The sequence below is a fragment of the Sinocyclocheilus rhinocerous genome, unplaced genomic scaffold (genome assembly GCF_001515625.1).
Source record: "Sinocyclocheilus rhinocerous isolate Xijiao unplaced genomic scaffold, SAMN03320098_v1.1 scaffold1214, whole genome shotgun sequence".
In the NCBI taxonomy this organism is placed as follows: Eukaryota; Metazoa; Chordata; class Actinopteri; order Cypriniformes; family Cyprinidae; genus Sinocyclocheilus; species Sinocyclocheilus rhinocerous.
Window position 1 is genome coordinate 1,056,654 of NW_015627891.1, and position 20,503 is coordinate 1,077,156.

The 20,503-nt window shown below is 37.5% G+C and overlaps 1 protein-coding gene across 5 annotated transcripts in view; it reads left to right on the forward strand.

Moving 5' to 3' along the window:
• LOC107736840 (adhesion G protein-coupled receptor B3-like) overlaps positions 1 to 20,503 on the forward strand; it is a 195,634-nt gene that overhangs the window by 84,776 nt on the left and 90,355 nt on the right. For 3 of the 5 annotated variants that reach the window (XM_016548194.1, XM_016548193.1, XM_016548195.1), the window contains exons 3-7: positions 7,009 to 7,119; positions 10,674 to 10,741; positions 12,222 to 12,315; positions 15,451 to 15,615; positions 19,209 to 19,373. In XM_016548194.1, coding sequence (XP_016403680.1) covers positions 7,009 to 7,119; positions 10,674 to 10,741; positions 12,222 to 12,315; positions 15,451 to 15,615; positions 19,209 to 19,373 — 603 coding nt within the window. Of the gene's footprint in view, positions 1 to 7,008; positions 7,120 to 10,673; positions 10,742 to 12,153; positions 12,316 to 15,450; positions 15,616 to 19,208; positions 19,374 to 20,503 lie in introns of all 5 variants that reach the window. The other 2 variants (XM_016548197.1, XM_016548196.1) reach the window with 2 other exon arrangements.

Consider the following 20,503-nt stretch of genomic DNA (forward strand, 5'->3'; position numbering starts at 1 on the left):
GTCCTGCAGAGTTTAGCTCCAGCTTGCCTCAACACACCTGCCTGGAAGTTTCTAGTGTGCCTAGTAAGACCTTGATTAGCTGCTTCAGGTGTGTTTGATTAGGGTTGGAGCTAAACTCTGCAGGACACCGGCCCTCCAGGACCGAGTTTGGGCACCCCTGTTCTAGATGCTGGCAGTGGGCAAAGCTACATCTGATGACAATAAAATCAGTGCTTTAAGTTTTCAGGTAGGTCTAACAGTAATATTCAGACACAGAAATACTACAGAATTTGAATAAAGTAATCAAATGTAAAATAATGCTGGATAGTCTTCACTGTATAAACAAATACAGATGAAACCTTCCAATTAAAGTTACAAAAGTCAGTCAAGAGCAGTGAGTGATTTTCTCTGTCTTTTGTTGTTTGATTAACATTAATAGTGACACCGACAGCAATCAGTTTAATAGACTGCTGTCTCTTTAAGTCCGACTGCACGGATCTAATATACTGTTACACATGCGTTTTAATTCTCAGTTGTTTACGTTCTCTGAAGCTATAACTGACTGTTTTTACGTGAATACTCAGCAAGACAGGCATTTTGACAATTTTGTATGTATCAGAACATTTACACAATAAGCTGTGAAAAAGAACTAAATTCTGTACTCGCGCACTGTCTGAGAAGCAACTTTATGTGTGCGCGTTTTGGGTGCGTAATTACAGTAAACCGTCTCTCAGAAAGTGCGTGAGTACTGAACTGAATACTCTTTTGCTGCTTATTGCACTTGAATGGTTTAAAAACCATGCATGCTTAAACTGGCAAGACTTAAAAACACGTGCAGATACATTTTGTCAACTGTCCCGAGTGTCTTTCATGCTCAATATTGTTGAAAATATATAATGAATGTTCACTAATGAGTTACCGGCCTAAGCCATGTGCCGGGCTCAGCCCTGGATGGCCCCAGCCCAATTGAATCCCTGCGTATTTTGAACCTTTTTGATCTTTAAATGTATGGTAGTACCCATAGGCAATGCATGAGGTCATGTGACCCTTTAGCTGGTCTGGAAAAGTCTATTGTATATATTGTAATCTGTTAATTGAAATGAAATTGAAATTAAGTAAATTAATTGAAATTAAATTACACATTTCAATATAACTGCAACACAGTTCTCAATCCTAATGATTAATAAAGCATGTAGGCCTTTATTTATTTGTGCATGTGATTTAAAATTTAGCAAAAGAGTGTTAAAGGGGTCATATGACGTTGCTAAAAAAGAACATTATTTTGTGTATTTGGTGTAATGAAATGTGTTTATGCGGTTTAAAGGGGTCATAGGATGCTACATGCACTTTTACAAGTTGTTTGAACTGAAATGTGTGTTGGCAGTGCGTGTACACAACCACCCTATAATGATAAAAATCCACCCAGTGTTTTGTTTTTTTAATCTGGTTAAATGTTTTCCCCTTTCTCAAATCGAGCCGATCTCAGATGCCTGTCTGTGTGACGTCACACAGACAGGCCCCTCCCACGATAGTTTGATTGACAGACTGTCTTTTTACGCGTTGCGTTGCATCGTGCCGCGTAAACATAAAACCATGTCTGCATTTGTGATCGGAGAAACGACAAACAACAAGCGCTACTCTACACTGCTCAAAACTCACGCTTGAATCGTCAGTGGTGAATCCTTTAAATATGAAAACTTATTTACAGGCTGTGAATCAGCATTATTTGTCAACATCATAGACTGTATAGGGTCAGCATGCGCGCCGAAGGGGAAACAGGGGAACTGAATTCACCGGAACACCGGCATTGTAGGCTACTCTCCCAGGAAACAGTCCTCGTCCTCCGACACTGGAGACCCAGATGAACAGTGGAGTGAACACAATCAGTTGGAAGATACTATGAGCAACACAATTGCATCAGACTGCACCCTAAGCAGTATTAATGGCTCACATGACTGTTTAAGGCATCGCTCTAGTGAGAATAGTCCTGAAAGTGTTGACGAGATTGACACTAGGGAGGAAGATAACAGTGAAAAATTGAAGGGTGGTACCTTGTATACAAGGTCTGGCTAAGCGCCAGACTGTCCTTGCAAAGTTGGAACTGGGGAACTGAATTCACCGGTACACCGGCATTGTAGGCTACTCTCCCAGGAAACAGTCCTAGTCCTCCGTAAAAAATGCGTTGCACACATCTGAATATTTGCTTTGAACTGTTCTGGAACAGTGTTGTAAATACAACTTAACCACTGATTTCTAGTTGTGTCCTCTTTTGGAAGACCAAACAAAGTAGTTTCGCTTTCACAATGAAACACACAGAGGCAGGCCAAATAAAGTGCTTTTGCTTTCGCCTAGAAACACACAGCGTCTCTCTGACATGCTGCTTCAACACTAACTGCTGTTACTGAAACCATGCCTTCTTTCTTTGCGTGCACATTTTGGGTGGCATTATGCTAATATTTCCACATAGTGAGGTAGATATGTGGGGGCGTGTTAGAACGAGCCGTTTTAGGTAGGCGTGGCTGACTCTTAACTTTTATAAAGAATATCTCTTTGGTTTTGAGACTTTAGTCTTTGCAACTTTACAGATCTTCTTTATGCACCAAGAGCTTGTAACACTCCAAAGAGAAAGGAAAACTTGAAATCGCATCATGTGACCCCTTTAACATTAACTAACAAGCTCAATTAAAATACTGCTAATCATTCACATAAGTGATATTTGTTATATGTGTATGACTATTAGCATCAATTACTTAACATTTCAAGGACTTACAGGTGCATCTCAATAAATTAGAATGTCGTGGAAAAGTTCATTTATTTCAGTAATTCAACTCAAATTGTGAAACTCGTGTATTAAATAAATTCAATGCACACAGACTGAAGTAGTTTAAGTCTTTGGTTCTTTTAATTGTGATGATTTTGGCTCACATTTAACAAAAACCCACCAATTAACTATCTCAACAAATTAGAATACTTCATAAGACATTTTTAGTGAATTGTTGGCCTTCTCGAAAGTATGTTCATTTACTGTACATGTACTCAACACTTGGTAGGGGCTCCTTTTGCTTTAAAGGGGTCATATGATGCTGCTCGCGATTATGGTAAGGGGCGTTACATTTCCGACGCGTGCTTGTGGTGTTCGGCCAATCACAATGCACTGGGTCAGCTGGCCAATCAGAGCAGACTGCGCTTGTCAAAAGGGGGGCTTTGTAGAAAACTAAGTGTTTGAGAGAGGCGGGGCATAGAGGACCTACAATAATGTACAGTATTTGAAAAATAATGTGTTTTTTTAACATTAAAGCATGTCAACATATTCTGTTACACCAAATACACAACATAATGATCCTTAAAATAGCATCATATGACCCCTTTAAACTTTTTTTAATTTTCTCCCCCTCTCTTTCTCTGACTCACTGTTGCCGTGGAAACGTGCTATTGTAGAAGTTATACTAAAGGATTCATTAGGTCTGAAGAGAGTTTGTTATTCTTCCATTGAACAATCGGAGACTCAATCAATGTAGCCTGATATAGCTTACTGTCTCTAATGGGAACGTCTCTCTCTGACGACATGGATGCGTTTTCTCTGATACCGAAGTAAGCCTATATTGCTTGTGTCCCAAAAGACATTTTGTCATCTCTGCTGAAAAGACCAGTATAAACCAGCCTGGTTTAGCTTGTTTTTTCTGGTTTGTGCTTTGTCGATACTGCTCTAGCTGGAGAACAGTGGAAGTTAATGAGCTAATTAATAGACATAATGAGAGCACCTGCAATCCCACAATATGCACTGATGACCATACTGGTCTTTTCAGTTCAGAAAATGAAAATTACAGCTTTCAGTTATCAAAAGTACAATCCTGGTGTTAAAAGGACAGTTCACTCAAAAATGAAAATTGTGTCATGATTTACTCACACTCATGTTGTTCCAAACCTGTGTGACTTTCTTTTGTGAAACGCAAAAGAGGATATTTTGAAGGGTCCAAAATAGTATTGGAAACCATTGATTTTCATTTTATGTTCCACAGAAGAACGAAAGTCATACAGGTTTCGAATGAGATGAGGGTGAGAGAATAATGACAGAATTTTTAGATGAACTATTCCCTTTAGAGCTATTTTCAATTTCCTGTTATATTCTAAAATTATAGTTATGTCTGCTATGAAATATGTGGACAATTTTTGTCTGCAGCCACCTGAAGAAATAAAAAACCAAAAAATATTTTTTGTGTCTTAATTCATCAGTGTCTAACCATGAATCTGATCAAATCATTTAGTAACATCTGAGACTGTGTTGCACTTGGTGTTTTTATCCATTAATTTGTATGCTTATGTGTTTGTTTATTGACTAATTTCTACTAGACAAAATATTAATTGAGAAACTATCGTGTTGTTCTCACATTAAAGTACTGTTAAAGAAATGCTCTCATCTTTTACTCATGAGTTCCTCTTGTTGCACCCAGTGACATCAAGATTTCTTGTCCCTGTGTCTGAAGGTTATGTTATATTTTATTTGAGAGCTAGCAGAGCTTATGATTTTCAGTGAGAAATGACTCAAATTTAAGTCTGTTCTTCACACAAGGCTATTCGAATACTGTAGAAGACCTAGAATATATAGCACAGGAGATGTATGGACCACTTTTATGATGCTTTTTTTTTCATTTTAGAGCTTGACGGCACATGTCATTATATGGCAAAAACCAGCAAAGCAGGTATTCTTCAAATTTTAACCTTTTCTGTTTCACAGAAGAAGAGAAAGTCATGGGTTTGGAATAACATGATTAAATGATGACAGCATGTTCATTTTGGGGTGAGATACTCCAGTAAAGGAATAGTCCACCCAAAAATGGAAATTTGCTGAAAATTTGCTTAAATTATTCAAGATGAGTTTGTTTCTTCTTCAGAACAGATTTGGAGAAATGTAGCTTTACATCACTTGCTCACCAGTGCATCCTCTGCAGTGAATGGTGCTGCCAGAATGAGTCCAAACAGCTGATTAAAACATCTAAATAATCCAGTCCATCAATTAATGTCTTGTGAGGCGAAAAGGTGTGTTTGTAAGAAACACGTCCATTATTAAGGTGTATTAACTTAAACCGTCACTTGCCCAAATAAACAAGCTCAAAATCCACCAACATATTGGTTTGTAACTGTTTTGGACTTGAAAATGGTGATTGATCTCTGCATATTTTCTCTTCTGATTAGACAAGATGACTTTTTCCACTGAAGAAAGCAATATAATGCATAGAGGGCTCGTATTTTAGCTGGGAATAACAATTTGAAGTTAAAAACGTCTTGATGAATTTCTTATAAACATTCAGCTTTTGCGTCACAAGATGTTAATTGATGGACTGGAGTCATGTGGAATATTGTGCTGTTTTATCAACTGTTTAAGGTTCAGCTGTTTGTCAGCCAGAGGATTCATTGGTGAGCAAGTGCTAAATTTCTATGATTTAAATGTAGAAACTCATCTACATCTTGGATGGTCAGAGTATGAGTAAATTTCCAGCCAATTAAAATTTTTGAGTGGACTGCTTGGAACTTCCATGCCAGGACTGAAGCAGCAAAATGTAGAAAATTCCTTATTTGTAATCCCTACACACATTCTCACTTGTAAGATCTTCAAATGCAGTTCCAGTGTGGCATTGTGTCAGAGAAATAAAAATGTGTTGCTTGAGGACAGCCCCTTGCACCCACACTAATGTTTTTGTGACTTATGTTGCAGTGACATTGTTATAATTTATACAGTATGTTATGTTCTGTGGGCATGGGCGAGGCAGTGCTTTGAATTTGTTTGCTTTATTTATTTAGTTTTTTTTTTTAAGTTGTACTGGAGAAAGCAGAAAGGGAGTGGGGAAATGCTCTGGGCCCACCTGGGTCAAGGACAGAGCCATAAACATGTGTATGACCAAATGGCTCTTGCGGCCGCAGGCCTGAAGTCTTCCATAACTGCATTATATACTCAGTGTAGCTTTTAAACACAGCCTTTCACCTCAAACCTTTGCTTCTCGCTGTTGTAACATCAAGGTTTCTGTTTTTAGGGTGTTAAACTTGAAGTAAAAGACATTGCGCCTTCTTTTACCTCTCACATCAGTGAAGTAATTCCCAATTAGCAATGGAAGCATGGCTGTGTCTTACTGCTTACTGATCTGTTTCAACTCCATCTATGAAACATGTACTGAAAACAAGACTGCAACCCCCTAAAGATAAAAACAAATGTTTTATACATGGATTGAGACAAGTAAAAATAGAAGGAAGTTTCATTAAGGGTAACAGTTATGCTCGCTGTGAGGCTTTTCGAATGAGGACATTTTATTTGTTTCTGACAAAACAGTTTTAATGAATTAATTGCTTCTGATAAGAACAAAGAGAAATTAGCCATATTGTTGTGCTGAAAAGAGTGTAATTAATCCAAAATGAGTGATACACAGCTTAGCATACAATTGCGAGATAATTCATCTTTTGATATTCTGTTAGATATAACAGCACATAATTCCTTTACTAATTCTGGGTCTAACTAATTATTCCAAAAGCCTGGATCTGTTGCAGGCACTGTGGATCAATCTAGCATGTCCATGACACCCCACTTCCCTCGCCACCCCGCTTCCTTCCTCTGTGGCTTTCCAACGGCTTACACATTTTCCTCTCTTTTTTTATACTTTCTTTTTTTTTTCGGGAGGGGAGGGGTGGAGGTTAATTCAACGTCATGTTAAAAAGCTAATGTAAGTTGATTTTGCATGTGTTTCTATGTGTCATAGCTGTGCTTCTAAGCTCAATTAATACTCCCAGCTCACCACTGATAAACCATTCTGTGCACTGTTCTTTGCTTTCCTAGAAAGGCTAAAGCTAAAAGACAAGAGTGACAAGTTAAAAAAAGTTGTCCATGTGTGATATACTTTTATTTTGTTGTAAAGCCATGTACCGCGAGCCACCTCTACGTTCCAGAATTGTGCTAAGCTCTTTTTATCCCCCTTTTCTCTCTCTCTTTCTGAAGATTTTGTATCAAAGTCTAGTTTTCATGAACCTCTATTCTGTCCCTAGAATATGGAATGATCGGAGAACATACTGTAAAAAGTCAGCGGCCAAGATCAGTACATGACACAAAGGGCCTACAGGAGCGAGATGAATCTGCTAAATTTATGGCACAAACTGGTAATACAATAGTTATGTTTCTTTCCTTTCCTATGTAAACTAAACTTAATTTTCATCTTAAGTCACTTGCATGCTATCTTCTGTACTGCACCTTTAAGTGACAATGTTTATTTACCATATTTATTTTTTTTGTCCCTCTTCCACTTGGTTAATACATTGAGGAAAAACAAAAGAATTGGCCATTTCTGCAAATTCACACCATGCTCAATTGGACTTCTGGTTTCTATTTGTTTTGATAGATTTGATGACTTTTTTTTTTAACCACTAAAAGCAATAAATATAACCCTGACTCGTTAAAACATAGATGAATTAAGTGACAATTAAATGGTTAACATTAAACATTTGTGGTTATCCAGCTGTTTTAGAGGTGAAATAACCCTGACATATTACCTTTTAAAGTGCCAAAAAAAAACAAGGCCTGTAGAAACGTTAAGATGTTTTCCCTTTCTTTTTCTTTGCTTTAATTTCCCTGTTTTTCTTTTTTGATTTCATTTGTTTCATGCATGTACTCCAGATGATCTGTAGCTATTATGGGGAGGGACGTTAAGCAGCCATCTTATTTTGTTTTAAGTTTTGCACCTTTTGTATATTTGTGACATCTATGTAGCACTTAATATCGTTTAAGTTGCAAATCATTGTGCATACTAAACCTTAACAACCTTGTTTCCATTCCAATCAGTCGTTTATGTGTTTATTTATTTCCATTTATAAATGAAATTCATCCTACATTTAGTTTCTCATTTTCAGATTGTCTGAGTTGTTGTACCACTTCATCCAGAGTTGATCCACCTTTCGATCTAATCTAATCTCTGGGAATGGCAGAGGTCCATATTGTCCATATGTACCCAAGGTCATTGCCAGTAGATTCTCTGGAAGTTAGTACAAACAAACCAATCTTGAGTGTACAAGCAACCAAAAATTTGCATACATTTTGAGCATATAAGCCTAAATTATTTAATGCTCATTAGGCTTTAAATAAATAAATAAAACAATGATATCAATTATTTGTTGATTAAAACATTAACCCCCGGTTTCACAGACAAGGCTTAAGCCTAGTCCCAGACTAAAATGTAAGTCTGAGTTGTTTCAACTGAAAGAAACTTGCACTGATTGATCTTAAAATATATCAGTGCCTTTGTTTTGTCTCAATAGTGACATCAGTAATGTTTTTTGTAAGGCACGTTTATAAAAATGACTTAAATGTCCTAATTGAACTATGGCCGAATCCTGGCTGATATATCAGTGACTTTGTTTTGTCTCAATAGGGACATCAGTAATGTTTTTTGTAAGGCACGTTTATAAAAATGACTTAAATGTCCTAATTGAACTATGGCCTAATCCTGGCTTAGTCTAAGCCCTGTCTGTGAAACCAGGCCTAAATGTTTAAGTTGAATATTTTCCTTCTCATACTATCCCTTTATTCAGCATCACATGGCAATTGGATTGTTATATTGTGGATATTGATAACATGTGCTTTTAGGGAGACAGTTTTCTTGCTTCTCTGGAAATCAAATGTCTTATTAGTGCTTGGTCTTGCCATGCAATTGCTCATTGGGAATTACAGGCGATCCAGAGTGTAGTATTTAGTGAACAGATATAAAGCACAAAGCTAATCTCTATGTGTTTGCCAGAAAGCAGTCTATGCTTTTAAACCAACAATTATATCAACTTTATTTAGCAATCATGTATTCTAATGCCAGCAAACAATGCCAATGATTGAATTGACATTACAGTTGATAAATCATAATGTTTCCAGCTCAGAACCATAATCAAATGGAACTTCTAACAGCTTTGATTGCTTGGATTCCACATAGAAAGTTCTTCCATCAAGTGATTCTCAAATGTGACCAGCGCTGCCGAAAATTGCTGTGATCTGCTGAATATGCTGGGGGAAACGCTAACCATCCCCTTTTTTCTCTACAATCTCCAATTCTAATTGATTTAGCTTCAAAGAGACAAGAAGCTTTAGCATAAATCCAGAAGATCTGAGATCTAAAAGAGTGAAGTGCAGTCTAGACAGCGGGCCAGAGGTCTGTTCTTCTGTGCAACTGTAGTTAGTAGAAAACTAACTCTCATCAAAGATCATTCTCTAACTTTTAGAAGCCATGTTGCATGCATTCTGCATAGTATATCATATTTTATATATTTCATCTATTAGTTTTGTTTGCCTTTTTCCTTTCAGTTTATTTCATCTAATTGGTTGCATGTATGATTTAAAAATATAAATATGAATTTGAACCTTAGTACTTTTAGGATGCTAATATAATAAAAGCTTCCATTATGATATTTATTTTGTGGCCACATATTCAAATGGATGTGATCCTGCTTTGAATATGCATAGATGTATCGTTCATAAATGCCAATCAGGATTTTGAATGTTTTTGATCTGTCAATGCAATCTTTCAATATATTTGTAGACTGTATTATGTTTAATGCCATTATTAAATATGGGCCATCCACCAGGACAAGTTTGCTCGTTTGTGCTTCTAGAAATCTTCCTTTCTGCAGAGTTTAGCTGTGTCTGAAACCAAAGGCAGATTTTACTTCCCAGTCAGTCAATGATTTAACAGACAGCATGTCCGTATGAAGGTACTTCCCAAGGAAACCGGTTTGAAACTGCACCATAATGTCATGTCTAATGATCTAGAACAAATTCACGTGAGCTTAGAGATAACCTAATGAATATTTAATGCTTATTTCTCAGCTGAAATGGAATCATAAGTTAAGTTTTAAACTATATCATCATAAGTTATCAATTATATTTATAAACTAAACTTTCAATTGCTCTGTCAGACATCATTTTTATTCCTATAAGCTACCACATGGAGGATTGTGAGAAATAATTAGGGACAGTTCACCCAAAAATAAAAATTATATCATCGGTTATTACCCTCATGTCATTTCAGACCTGAATGACCTTCTTCTGTGGAACATAAAAGAAGATATTTTGAAAAATGCCTGTTATTTTTTTTTATTAATTTATTTTGTTGGTCCATACAGTGAAATGCTCTGGTCATATTCTGAAATGCACTAACTTTCATTTGATGGACAAAAGCGGCTGAAACCTTCTTTATTCTTTAAAATATAAGTTAAGTCATACAGATTTGAAATGACATGATGGTGGGTAAATGAAGGCTCTTTTTTTGAGTGAACCGTTCCTTTAAGACCAGACCATTTCTGATCAAATTAAAACTTAGTAGACAGGATGTTAGCATTTTTCCAGTTTTGGAAAGACAAACACATCTAAACCAAGCTAATCAAGGATCTAAATTAATACGTGTGTTTGAGTTGAACTCTGCAGAAAAGTAGATCTCTATGAGCAGGACTGGGCGTCTCTGCTCTGGGACAATGAAAGTCCTTCAGGCAGGATCATATCAAATAAGACCTGATGCTCCTTTTGAGCTCGTCCCAATTTCTCTTGGAGCCTTTAAGATTTACTGTGGCTTCTTAGTGTGTAACTTAGTGAGGCCCCTCTTGCTCCTACTGGCTCCACCCCCTCGGGGTGTCACATGACCATGTTACTGCTTTTAACTGGTGTCACCCTTCTCCTACAGGTGACCCTGGTGCTGAGGAGTGGTCCCAGTGGAGCTCTTGCTCAGTTACATGCGGTCAAGGGTCGCAGGTGCGAACAAGAACATGTGTCTCAGCCTTTTTTCTTTCCGTTTTATTTATCTAATTTGGTTGCATGTTGATTTTAAAATATAAATATGAATTTGAACCTTAGTACTTTTAGGATGCTAATATAATAAAAGCTTCCATTATGATATTTATTTTGTGGCCACATATTCAAATGGATGTGATCCTGCTTTGAATATGCATAGATGTATCGTTCATAAATGCCAATCAGGATTTTGAATGTTTTTGATCTGTCAATGCAATCTTTCAATATATTTGTAGACTGTATTATGTTTAATGCCATTATTAAATATGGGCCATCCACCAGGACAAGTTTGCTCGTTTGTGCTTCTAGAAATCTTCCTTTCTGCAGAGTTTAGCTGTGTCTGAAACCAAAGGCAGATTTTACTTCCCAGTCAGTCAATGATTTAACAGACAGCATGTCCGTATGAAGGTACTTCCCAAGGAAACCGGTTTGAAACTGCACCATAATGTCATGTCTAATGATCTAGAACAAATTCACGTGAGCTTAGAGATAACCTAATGAATATTTAATGCTTATTTCTCAGCTGAAATGGAATCATAAGTTAAGTTTTAAACTATATCATCATAAGTTATCAATTATATTTATAAACTAAACTTTCAATTGCTCTGTCAGACATCATTTTTATTCCTATAAGCTACCACATGGAGGATTGTGAGAAATAATTAGGGACAGTTCACCCAAAAATAAAAATTATATCATCGGTTATTACCCTCATGTCATTTCAGACCTGAATGACCTTCTTCTGTGGAACATAAAAGAAGATATTTTGAAAAATGCCTGTTATTTTTTTTTATTAATTTATTTTGTTGGTCCATACAGTGAAATGCTCTGGTCATATTCTGAAATGCACTAACTTTCATTTGATGGACAAAAGCGGCTGAAACCTTCTTTATTCTTTAAAATATAAGTTAAGTCATACAGATTTGAAATGACATGATGGTGGGTAAATGAAGGCTCTTTTTTTGAGTGAACCGTTCCTTTAAGACCAGACCATTTCTGATCAAATTAAAACTTAGTAGACAGGATGTTAGCATTTTTCCAGTTTTGGAAAGACAAACACATCTAAACCAAGCTAATCAAGGATCTAAATTAATACGTGTGTTTGAGTTGAACTCTGCAGAAAAGTAGATCTCTATGAGCAGGACTGGGCGTCTCTGCTCTGGGACAATGAAAGTCCTTCAGGCAGGATCATATCAAATAAGACCTGATGCTCCTTTTGAGCTCGTCCCAATTTCTCTTGGAGCCTTTAAGATTTACTGTGGCTTCTTAGTGTGTAACTTAGTGAGGCCCCTCTTGCTCCTACTGGCTCCACCCCCTCGGGGTGTCACATGACCATGTTACTGCTTTTAACTGGTGTCACCCTTCTCCTACAGGTGACCCTGGTGCTGAGGAGTGGTCCCAGTGGAGCTCTTGCTCAGTTACATGCGGTCAAGGGTCGCAGGTGCGAACAAGAACATGTGTCTCACCATACGGATCACACTGCAGCGGCCCTTTAAGAGAATCCAGGGTGTGCAATAACACTGCCCCCTGCCCAGGTAGTGTTAGTCACAGACACTGGACTATCCTTCAGAATCTGTATCTTTCATCATTCTGGGCAGAAAATTGCTGTCATTATGTATTTATTTGCTGTTATTGCTTCATGTTAAATTTTTATGTGAAATGTATTATTATAATTTTCAGAATTATTATTTATCTTTGTGTCTGCTCTGATTTTTCCACTTGTGTATTTAGTCATTCATCTTCATTTGTTTGTTTTATGTTACTTCATCAATTTTCTCATTCTTTGCCACTCTTTTCATGTCCCTCTTCACAATGTGTGACTTAGCCGAGCTTTTTATATAATTCCAACACAAACCTTGCTGTAACACAAAGCGAGAGAGTGTTTGTTGGTGCATGCATATGAAAAATGTAGAAGAAAGGCGAAAAAGACTAATCTATCCCCCTGTGGCCAGAAAAGCGACCTGAATTACCCTCTTGTTTTAAAATCTTTAATTACTGGAGGTATCGACCTTTAATTCATCATTTTCTGAGGTGCCATCTTAATGGAGTTGGGCTCAACGATACTTCAGCACCGTTGAACTTGCTGTCACTGGCTAACTGGATTTTTATTTCAAGTAAAGAGCGTGAAAAGAGGCTTGTTGTTTTTTCCCCCTTCATCATGAGCTCTGAAAATGCAGTTCAGCTCTTTTAGGACTTTTGGTATCGGTAAATTAATGCCGTTTACATGTTACCTCAGCAGCATTGAACTTATGTCACAAGCTAACTGGATTTTTATTTTTAAGTAAAAGGGCATGAAAAGAGACTTGTTTTGTTTACACCATTAGCTCTAAAAATGGCAATTCAGCTCTTTTAAGATTTTTTATATGGCTAAATCAATGTGGATTACACAGCATTATAGATATACAGCTTTTCCCTACACCATGAACAATATACAGAGACATCTCACTGTCACGTGCTATATATATATATATATGTATATATGTATATATGTATATACATATATACGTATATACGTATATATGTATATGTGTGTGTGTGTGTGTGTTTGTGTGTGTGTGTGTGTGTAAATTATTATTGATAGTGAAATCATTGTTAGTTTTAATAATTTGGTTTATAAACAGCAATCTTTGACCATGCTATATATATAAATGGCTAATAAAAATGGCAATGTCATTTATCTAATCTAAAATGGCTATGAAATTTCACTTTTTGCTTACAGTCAAGGAAAGGATTTATAAATATTGCTAATTAACTTTCCTGAACATAAATTTAAGCAACATTAATGAGCTGCTTCGCATCCAAGATTAAAAATGGTGTTCACATTTGCCATTGAGTGCAGAATTTCTCAAAACCAACTCAAAAAAGCTTCTCAGATCAGTTTGGTGGCGGAAAAGGCTTGGAGGCACATATAAATGACATAAGGCTAGACTAGAGCTTAAGGGATTGGAAATAAGACCACCATGTCTCTTGAATGCTCAAATAAAACCATTTATTCCCCTTCTGGACTAGCTTGGACAGCAGCCTAATTGAGCACAACATTGCTTTTCTTTTGAGGACAACCCTTATTTACATCATTTTACTGTGTTATGCAGCAAAATAAAAGCATTAGGGGAATAAGTTATGTACTAGTACACAAGGCTTTCACACTACAGTATGTGTTTTATAGATTGGGAAAGTTCATATAGCCAGCTGCAAATATAAGAGAAATTCAAAAAAAAAAAGACTCATCCCAGCTAATCCACTTAACTCTCTAGACAGCTTTTGAGACAAATCAAAAAAAAATTTTTATTGAATTGAATATCAAGTGACGACCAAACAGTAAATAAAATGAGCAAAAATGTCCTTAAAGGAAAGAATTTTGATATAGTAAAATAAACCGAAATAATATGGCTGAATAGGATAATTGGCTAAATTTAATGTTGTCTTGGATAGTTTTTTTCTTGGTTTTCATTGATGAGGGGACGTCAAAAAAGCTGACCATGTTGGCATTTACCTAACTTACACTACAGGTCAATAATATTTCTTATGCTCACCAAGGCAGCATTTATTGATTAAAAATACACTAAAATCTTTTTAGTGTATGTTTTCTATTATAATATTTTAGAATGTAATAAATTTTTTTGATGGTAAAGCTGAATTTTCAGTAGCCATTACTCCAGTCTTCTGTGTCACGTGATCCTTCAGAAATCATTATAGTATTCTGATTTTGTTCTCAAGTGACGTCTTATGATGATCAATGTTGAAAACAGTTGTGCTGCTTAATATTTTTGTGGAAACCAAAAACTATTAAGCATCTTTGCTGAATTAAAGTATTAATTTCTTTGGTCATGTAGCTAACTTCAAATAAATTCGCACTGTAGAACTGGATGTACAGACTTTTTAGACAAGAAACCTTTAAAAATACTTTTTAATAAACCTATTTATTTTGCTATTCCATTAGAACCAATTTTTGGTTCACAACCCACTTGTTGAAAACTGCTCATCTAGTCCATCTGTATACCTTTAAATACAAGTAAAAAGAATGGCATATGTTTGGTGACATCACCTTTTATCTCCTTATAGATGAGAGTCCAACCGCAAGTAAAAAAGCTTCCTGTTAATTGCAGTCATTGAGCTGGTTTTTGCAAAGTCCGGCTTTCCATGAGTGCTTCAATGAGAGTTTGTTTTTAATTAATGCTCTTTGAGTGGGATTGGAGTTTTCATTATACAGTAAGAGCATTAGAGAGGGGGATTTGATGTTTGGAGGGGAAACGGTGCCCAGCAGTCTTGACACTGATGACTGGATTAAGCCCCAGTAAGTGCGCACACAGAACACACACCTGGGACTTTGATAAGTAAGCTAAGAGAGCTGAGACGAATTCAGCGCGGCCTCGGCAGCCCTCCCGGCGCGTCTTTCATCACGCTAAGACAAAATAATGTCATCAGCCGTGGTGCTCGGGATGGGGGTGGAGTGGTATGGGATTGGGAAAGGTAAATTGTAAAGAAAAGGGGAAATTATGCAGTTGTTTTGATTCATTGCGGCTGTGTAACAGCTGTTGATAAACAGGCTCGCTGAGTCGGTGCTGGAGGTGTTTCACTGCTGCATTTGAATGAGGCTGCGTGTGGGGGGGTGTGTGCGTGCGTGCAGTGAGCGGTGTGTATGTGTCTTAACTCTTGTCCTCTGTTGGCAGTGCACGGTGTGTGGGAAGAGTGGTCTCCATGGAGCCTCTGCTCTTTCACCTGTGGGCGGGGTCATCGCACCCGCGCTCGGATGTGCACTCCACCCCAGCATGGAGGAAGAGCGTGTGAGGGACCCGAGACCCAGAGCAAACTCTGCAACATTGCCCTCTGCCCAGGTCTGTGTGCTTAAGATGCACTGCTTTCTCCCATCCTCATGTTTCATCTCGCCTCGCCTCACCTTATCTGTTCTCTTGTTTCCTTTTCTCCTCTTGTCTCTAACTTTCTGTTGCATTCTGTATTGTTCTCTTCTATTCTTTTCCACTCTTCTTGTCTTATCTCATCTTCTATTCTCTTGTATCACCTGTGCTCTTCTCTTCTCATCTCATCTTGTCTGTGCTCTTCTTTTCTCATCTTGCATGTTCTCATCTCTTCTTGCTTTATCTCAGCTATGCTCTTCTAATCTGTTGTCTTCTTTTGCTTCTCCTGTTCTGTTTTCTTGTCCTCTCTTCTCTTTCATGTGTTAATTGTGCTCTTCTCTTCTCATATTGTCTCTTCTCGTCTCATATTCTTTGTGCTCTTCTTTTCTTTTTTTTCATCTCATATCTCTTTTTCAGTGCTCTTCTCCTCTGTTATCTCATTTTCTCCTTTTGTTTCTCTGGTTCTCTTTTCATGTCCTCTCATCTCTTCTTGTCTCAGCTCATATCTCCTTCTCTTCTCTTCTCTTCTCTTCTCTTCTTTCGTTTTCTCTTCTATCATATCTCCTATCATCTCATCTTTTCTCTTCTTGTCTCACATCTTTTCCTTGTTTCTTCTCCTCGTCTTTCCTTTTGTCTTCTCTTCTTTTCTCATCTTGTCTCTCTTCTCTATGGAGTCATTCTCTCTCTTTTCCGAATCTGATGCCTCCATGTTCCCCTGAGCCTCTTGCTTTTCTAGCCATTCTCTAACCGTAATCAATTTTGTTGTAAATTGAAGACCACTCCACTAATTTGGATGCGGTTGTGTGAGCCACTGTCCTCCGAGAATGATTTGGTGGAATTAGGCCTGAAGATAAAGAATCAAAGCTCATCTCACATGGAGGTGGCTCTGGGGAGTAAGCAGCAGCTGCCAGCGGTGGAACATTACAGGATCAATTACAGAATAGTTTATTACGTGGGACAGAGAGGGAATGGATGCGCTCACAAGGCTTCTTGGCATGTTGAAAGCAGCCACGTGTGGCATGCAATAAAACCTGCAAGGCTGAGAGAAACACCGTTTCAGACTCAACCTACCACATAACTAAAGTAAAAATCACATAAGCACAATTGACTGTGAATGATAGCCACTTAGAGTTTCTATACACTATAGATGGGTAAGTACTGTAACAGATTGTCTAATCTTGGTTATTGTTGGTCTCATGCTTTAAAAGTCTCATCCCATTCAGCAAAAAAAGAAGCAATTAGCCCCGCTTAACACCTCTGTGTTGTGTTTTGTAGCCCAAAGCTTGTGCTGTTGCCAGATTCTGGCTTGCATATTTTGGTCTGAGGCTTTTAAAGTTGACCTCAGAGCTCAGGTGTGATGAAAAGCCTCCACTGTTTTCAACACATTTCTTCTGGATTGAGAGTGGAACTAACCACAAGCCCAGAATTTTCACTATAGGAGTAGCTTTTACTTGGTCATGTTGGCTAGTTAGTGAGATATCTAAGGCACCCAGGCAGTATTATTACCTCTTTCCCTGGGGCTAATGGGGTTATTCAGGCTGACAGTAGCCCTAATTCCAAATGTATGCAATCTTTCTTTTTCTCTCTCTCTCTCTGTTTCATATGTCATATCTGTCCTGATCCTGATTGTATTCTAATTGAAGCACTCGTATTCAAATAATTGTGAATTTTTCAATACTAGCAGAAATTATAAAGAAGCAAATGTTCCATATATGACAAAGTTAACCTGAAAGGTGAAATGTGTCATTTCTGTTCCAAACAGAATTCCAGATAAAACTCGATTATTGCATATCTATAGAAAAAATATGAATGGTTCTTGCCAGGGCAGAAGGTATGTTCCCCTGAGCCTCTTGCTTTTCTAGCCATTCTCTAACCGTAATCAATTTTGTTGTAAATTGAAGACCACTCCACTAATTTGGATGCGGTTGTGTGAGCCACTGTCCTCCGAGAATGATTTGGTGGAATTAGGCCTGACATGGAAGCCCCTCAATGTTTGATCCCGTCTATAAAGAATCAAAGCTCATCTCACATGGAGGTGGCTCTGGGGAGTAAGCAGCAGCTGCCAGCGGTGGAACATTACAGGATCAATTACAGAATAGTTTATTACGTGGGACAGAGAGGGAATGGATGCGCTCACAAGGCTTCTTGGCATGTTGAAAGCAGCCACGTGTGGCATGCAATAAAACCTGCAAGGCTGAGAGAAACACCGTTTCAGACTCAACCTACCACATAACTAAAGTAAAAATCACATAAGCACAATTGACTGTGAATGATAGCCACTTAGAGTTTCTATACACTATAGATGGGTAAGTACTGTAACAGATTGTCTAATCTTGGTTATTGTTGGTCTCATGCTTTAAAAGTCTCATCCCATTCAGCAAAAAAAGAAGCAATTAGCCCCGCTTAACACCTCTGTGTTGTGTTTTGTAGCCCAAAGCTTGTGCTGTTGCCAGATTCTGGCTTGCATATTTTGGTCTGAGGCTTTTAAAGTTGACCTCAGAGCTCAGGTGTGATGAAAAGCCTCCACTGTTTTCAACACATTTCTTCTGGATTGAGAGTGGAACTAACCACAAGCCCAGAATTTTCACTATAGGAGTAGCTTTTACTTGGTCATGTTGGCTAGTTAGTGAGATATCTAAGGCACCCAGGCAGTATTATTACCTCTTTCCCTGGGGCTAATGGGGTTATTCAGGCTGACAGTAGCCCTAATTCCAAATGTATGCAATCTTTCTTTTTCTCTCTCTCTCTCTGTTTCATATGTCATATCTGTCCTGATCCTGATTGTATTCTAATTGAAGCACTCGTATTCAAATAATTGTGAATTTTTCAATACTAGCAGAAATTATAAAGAAGCAAATGTTCCATATATGACAAAGTTAACCTGAAAGGTGAAATGTGTCATTTCTGTTCCAAACAGAATTCCAGATAAAACTCGATTATTGCATATCTATAGAAAAAATATGAATGGTTCTTGCCAGGGCAGAAGGTACCACCATGATGCAAGATTGTTGTGGGTAGTTTCCAGAGCATTGCTATGTCATTGCTTAGGTGTTCTTTTTTATTTTTAGCATGTTGCAATGAGGTTGTTAAGGTGTTCTAAGTGGGTGCTAGTTTACCCATGTCCAAAATCACATGCACCATTGCATAGAAAAGCAATTGTACCCCTGCAAATGAAATACTAAAACACCACTAATGTTTTCAAACATTTACATTTATGCATATGGCAAAAGCTTTTACCCACAGCCTCTTGCACTGAAAGGTATACATTTTATTAGTTAATGCATTCTCTGGGAATCAAACCCATTACCTGTTGCAAGCAACATGCTCTATTATTTGAGTAGGTTTTATGCTAAGTAGGACCAGACAAACAGTTGCAATTCCATTTGGTACCACTAGTGGCACAGTAAATACACACTTCACCTTATATTAGGACAATATGGCAGGTAAATTCAACTTAATCAGAAGATGCTAAACCTAAATGTTCCAAACCCAGCGTAAGAAACTTACTTCTCTCAATATTTTCTCTTCTCCATTTGGAATGCTGTTTTTGCGTTCTGCATGGGTGCCCACAGTGGACGGGCAGTGGCAGGAGTGGAGTGCGTGGAGCGATTGCTCGGTGACCTGTGCCAACGGAACGCAACAGCGGAAGAGGCAGTGCTCAGCAGCTGCTCATGGGGGATCTGAGTGCAGAGGACATTGGGCGGAGAGCAGAGAATGCTCCAACCCTGAATGCACGGGTACGACTCAGGATCCTTCTAAATCTCATAAACTCAAAGCGAAATCTAGGTGTATATTTTTCTTTCAGTATTTTTAAAGGGGTTTTCTCTCTTGGATATCCAAAAAGGAGAAAAGATAAATATCTTTTAGCAGTAGGACAGTTTTAATAACCCTATTAATTATTTGATGAACACATTTATTATAGAGCGCTTCAGTGATTGCATATTTTTGTAGGCCATCCCGTAAATTAGCATCACCCTAGTTCTCTTGACAAAAAACTTTGATTTCTTTGAACCCCAGGCTAACTACAGTATGATATCATATCAACAGTAAAGACGCCTCTTCTATATACTGTATGTCGAGCATTAGCTTAAGTCTGTGTTGATAGACCATAGCGGTGGGTCTTGCTTGAGAGCGCATACTCAGTATGCCTGGCAGGTATTTCTTTAAAACACACTGGGGCCCCTCAGCATGATGCTTGTAAGCTGTAAGACTCTTGCTCTACATGGTTCATGATAACAGAGAGTCTCAGTGAGTTTGAAGCTGCTCACAGGGTGAGACGCGCTATGTTGTAGCTTCAAAGTTAAAATGGAAAATGTTTTGTTTATCATGTGCCTATACCACAGAGCATCGGATTGGTAAAAATTTAATGTTACATTAACTATTTATTTTTCAGTGTTCACATCTGAAATGTCTATATGTTATTTCTATATATTTCAGATCACTTACATTGTTAAAATATTCAGCATTCAAAACGTATTCAACTGTGATGTTGTGATGATGAAGTTTTGATATATGAGGTGAAAATATGAGATAAAAAGTCAAAACTACAAGAAATAAAGTTATATTTGTTTATTTTTTTTAAACAAATATTACTTTTTAAAGGGGTCATATGATGCGATTTAAATTTTTCCTTTCTCTTTGGAGTGTTACAAGCTCTTGGTGCATAAAGAAGATCTGTAAAGTTGCAAAGACTAAAGTCTCAAATCCAAAGAGATATTCTTTATAAATAATGTACAGTATGTGGAAAATAATTTTTTTGCCAGTCCTGAAATAATGTACAGTATGTGTTAGTATGTAATGTTTAAATGTTGAATTTTCCTTGTATGTTACATACACCGTAACATTTCCTGAAACCTTTTAAAACTTT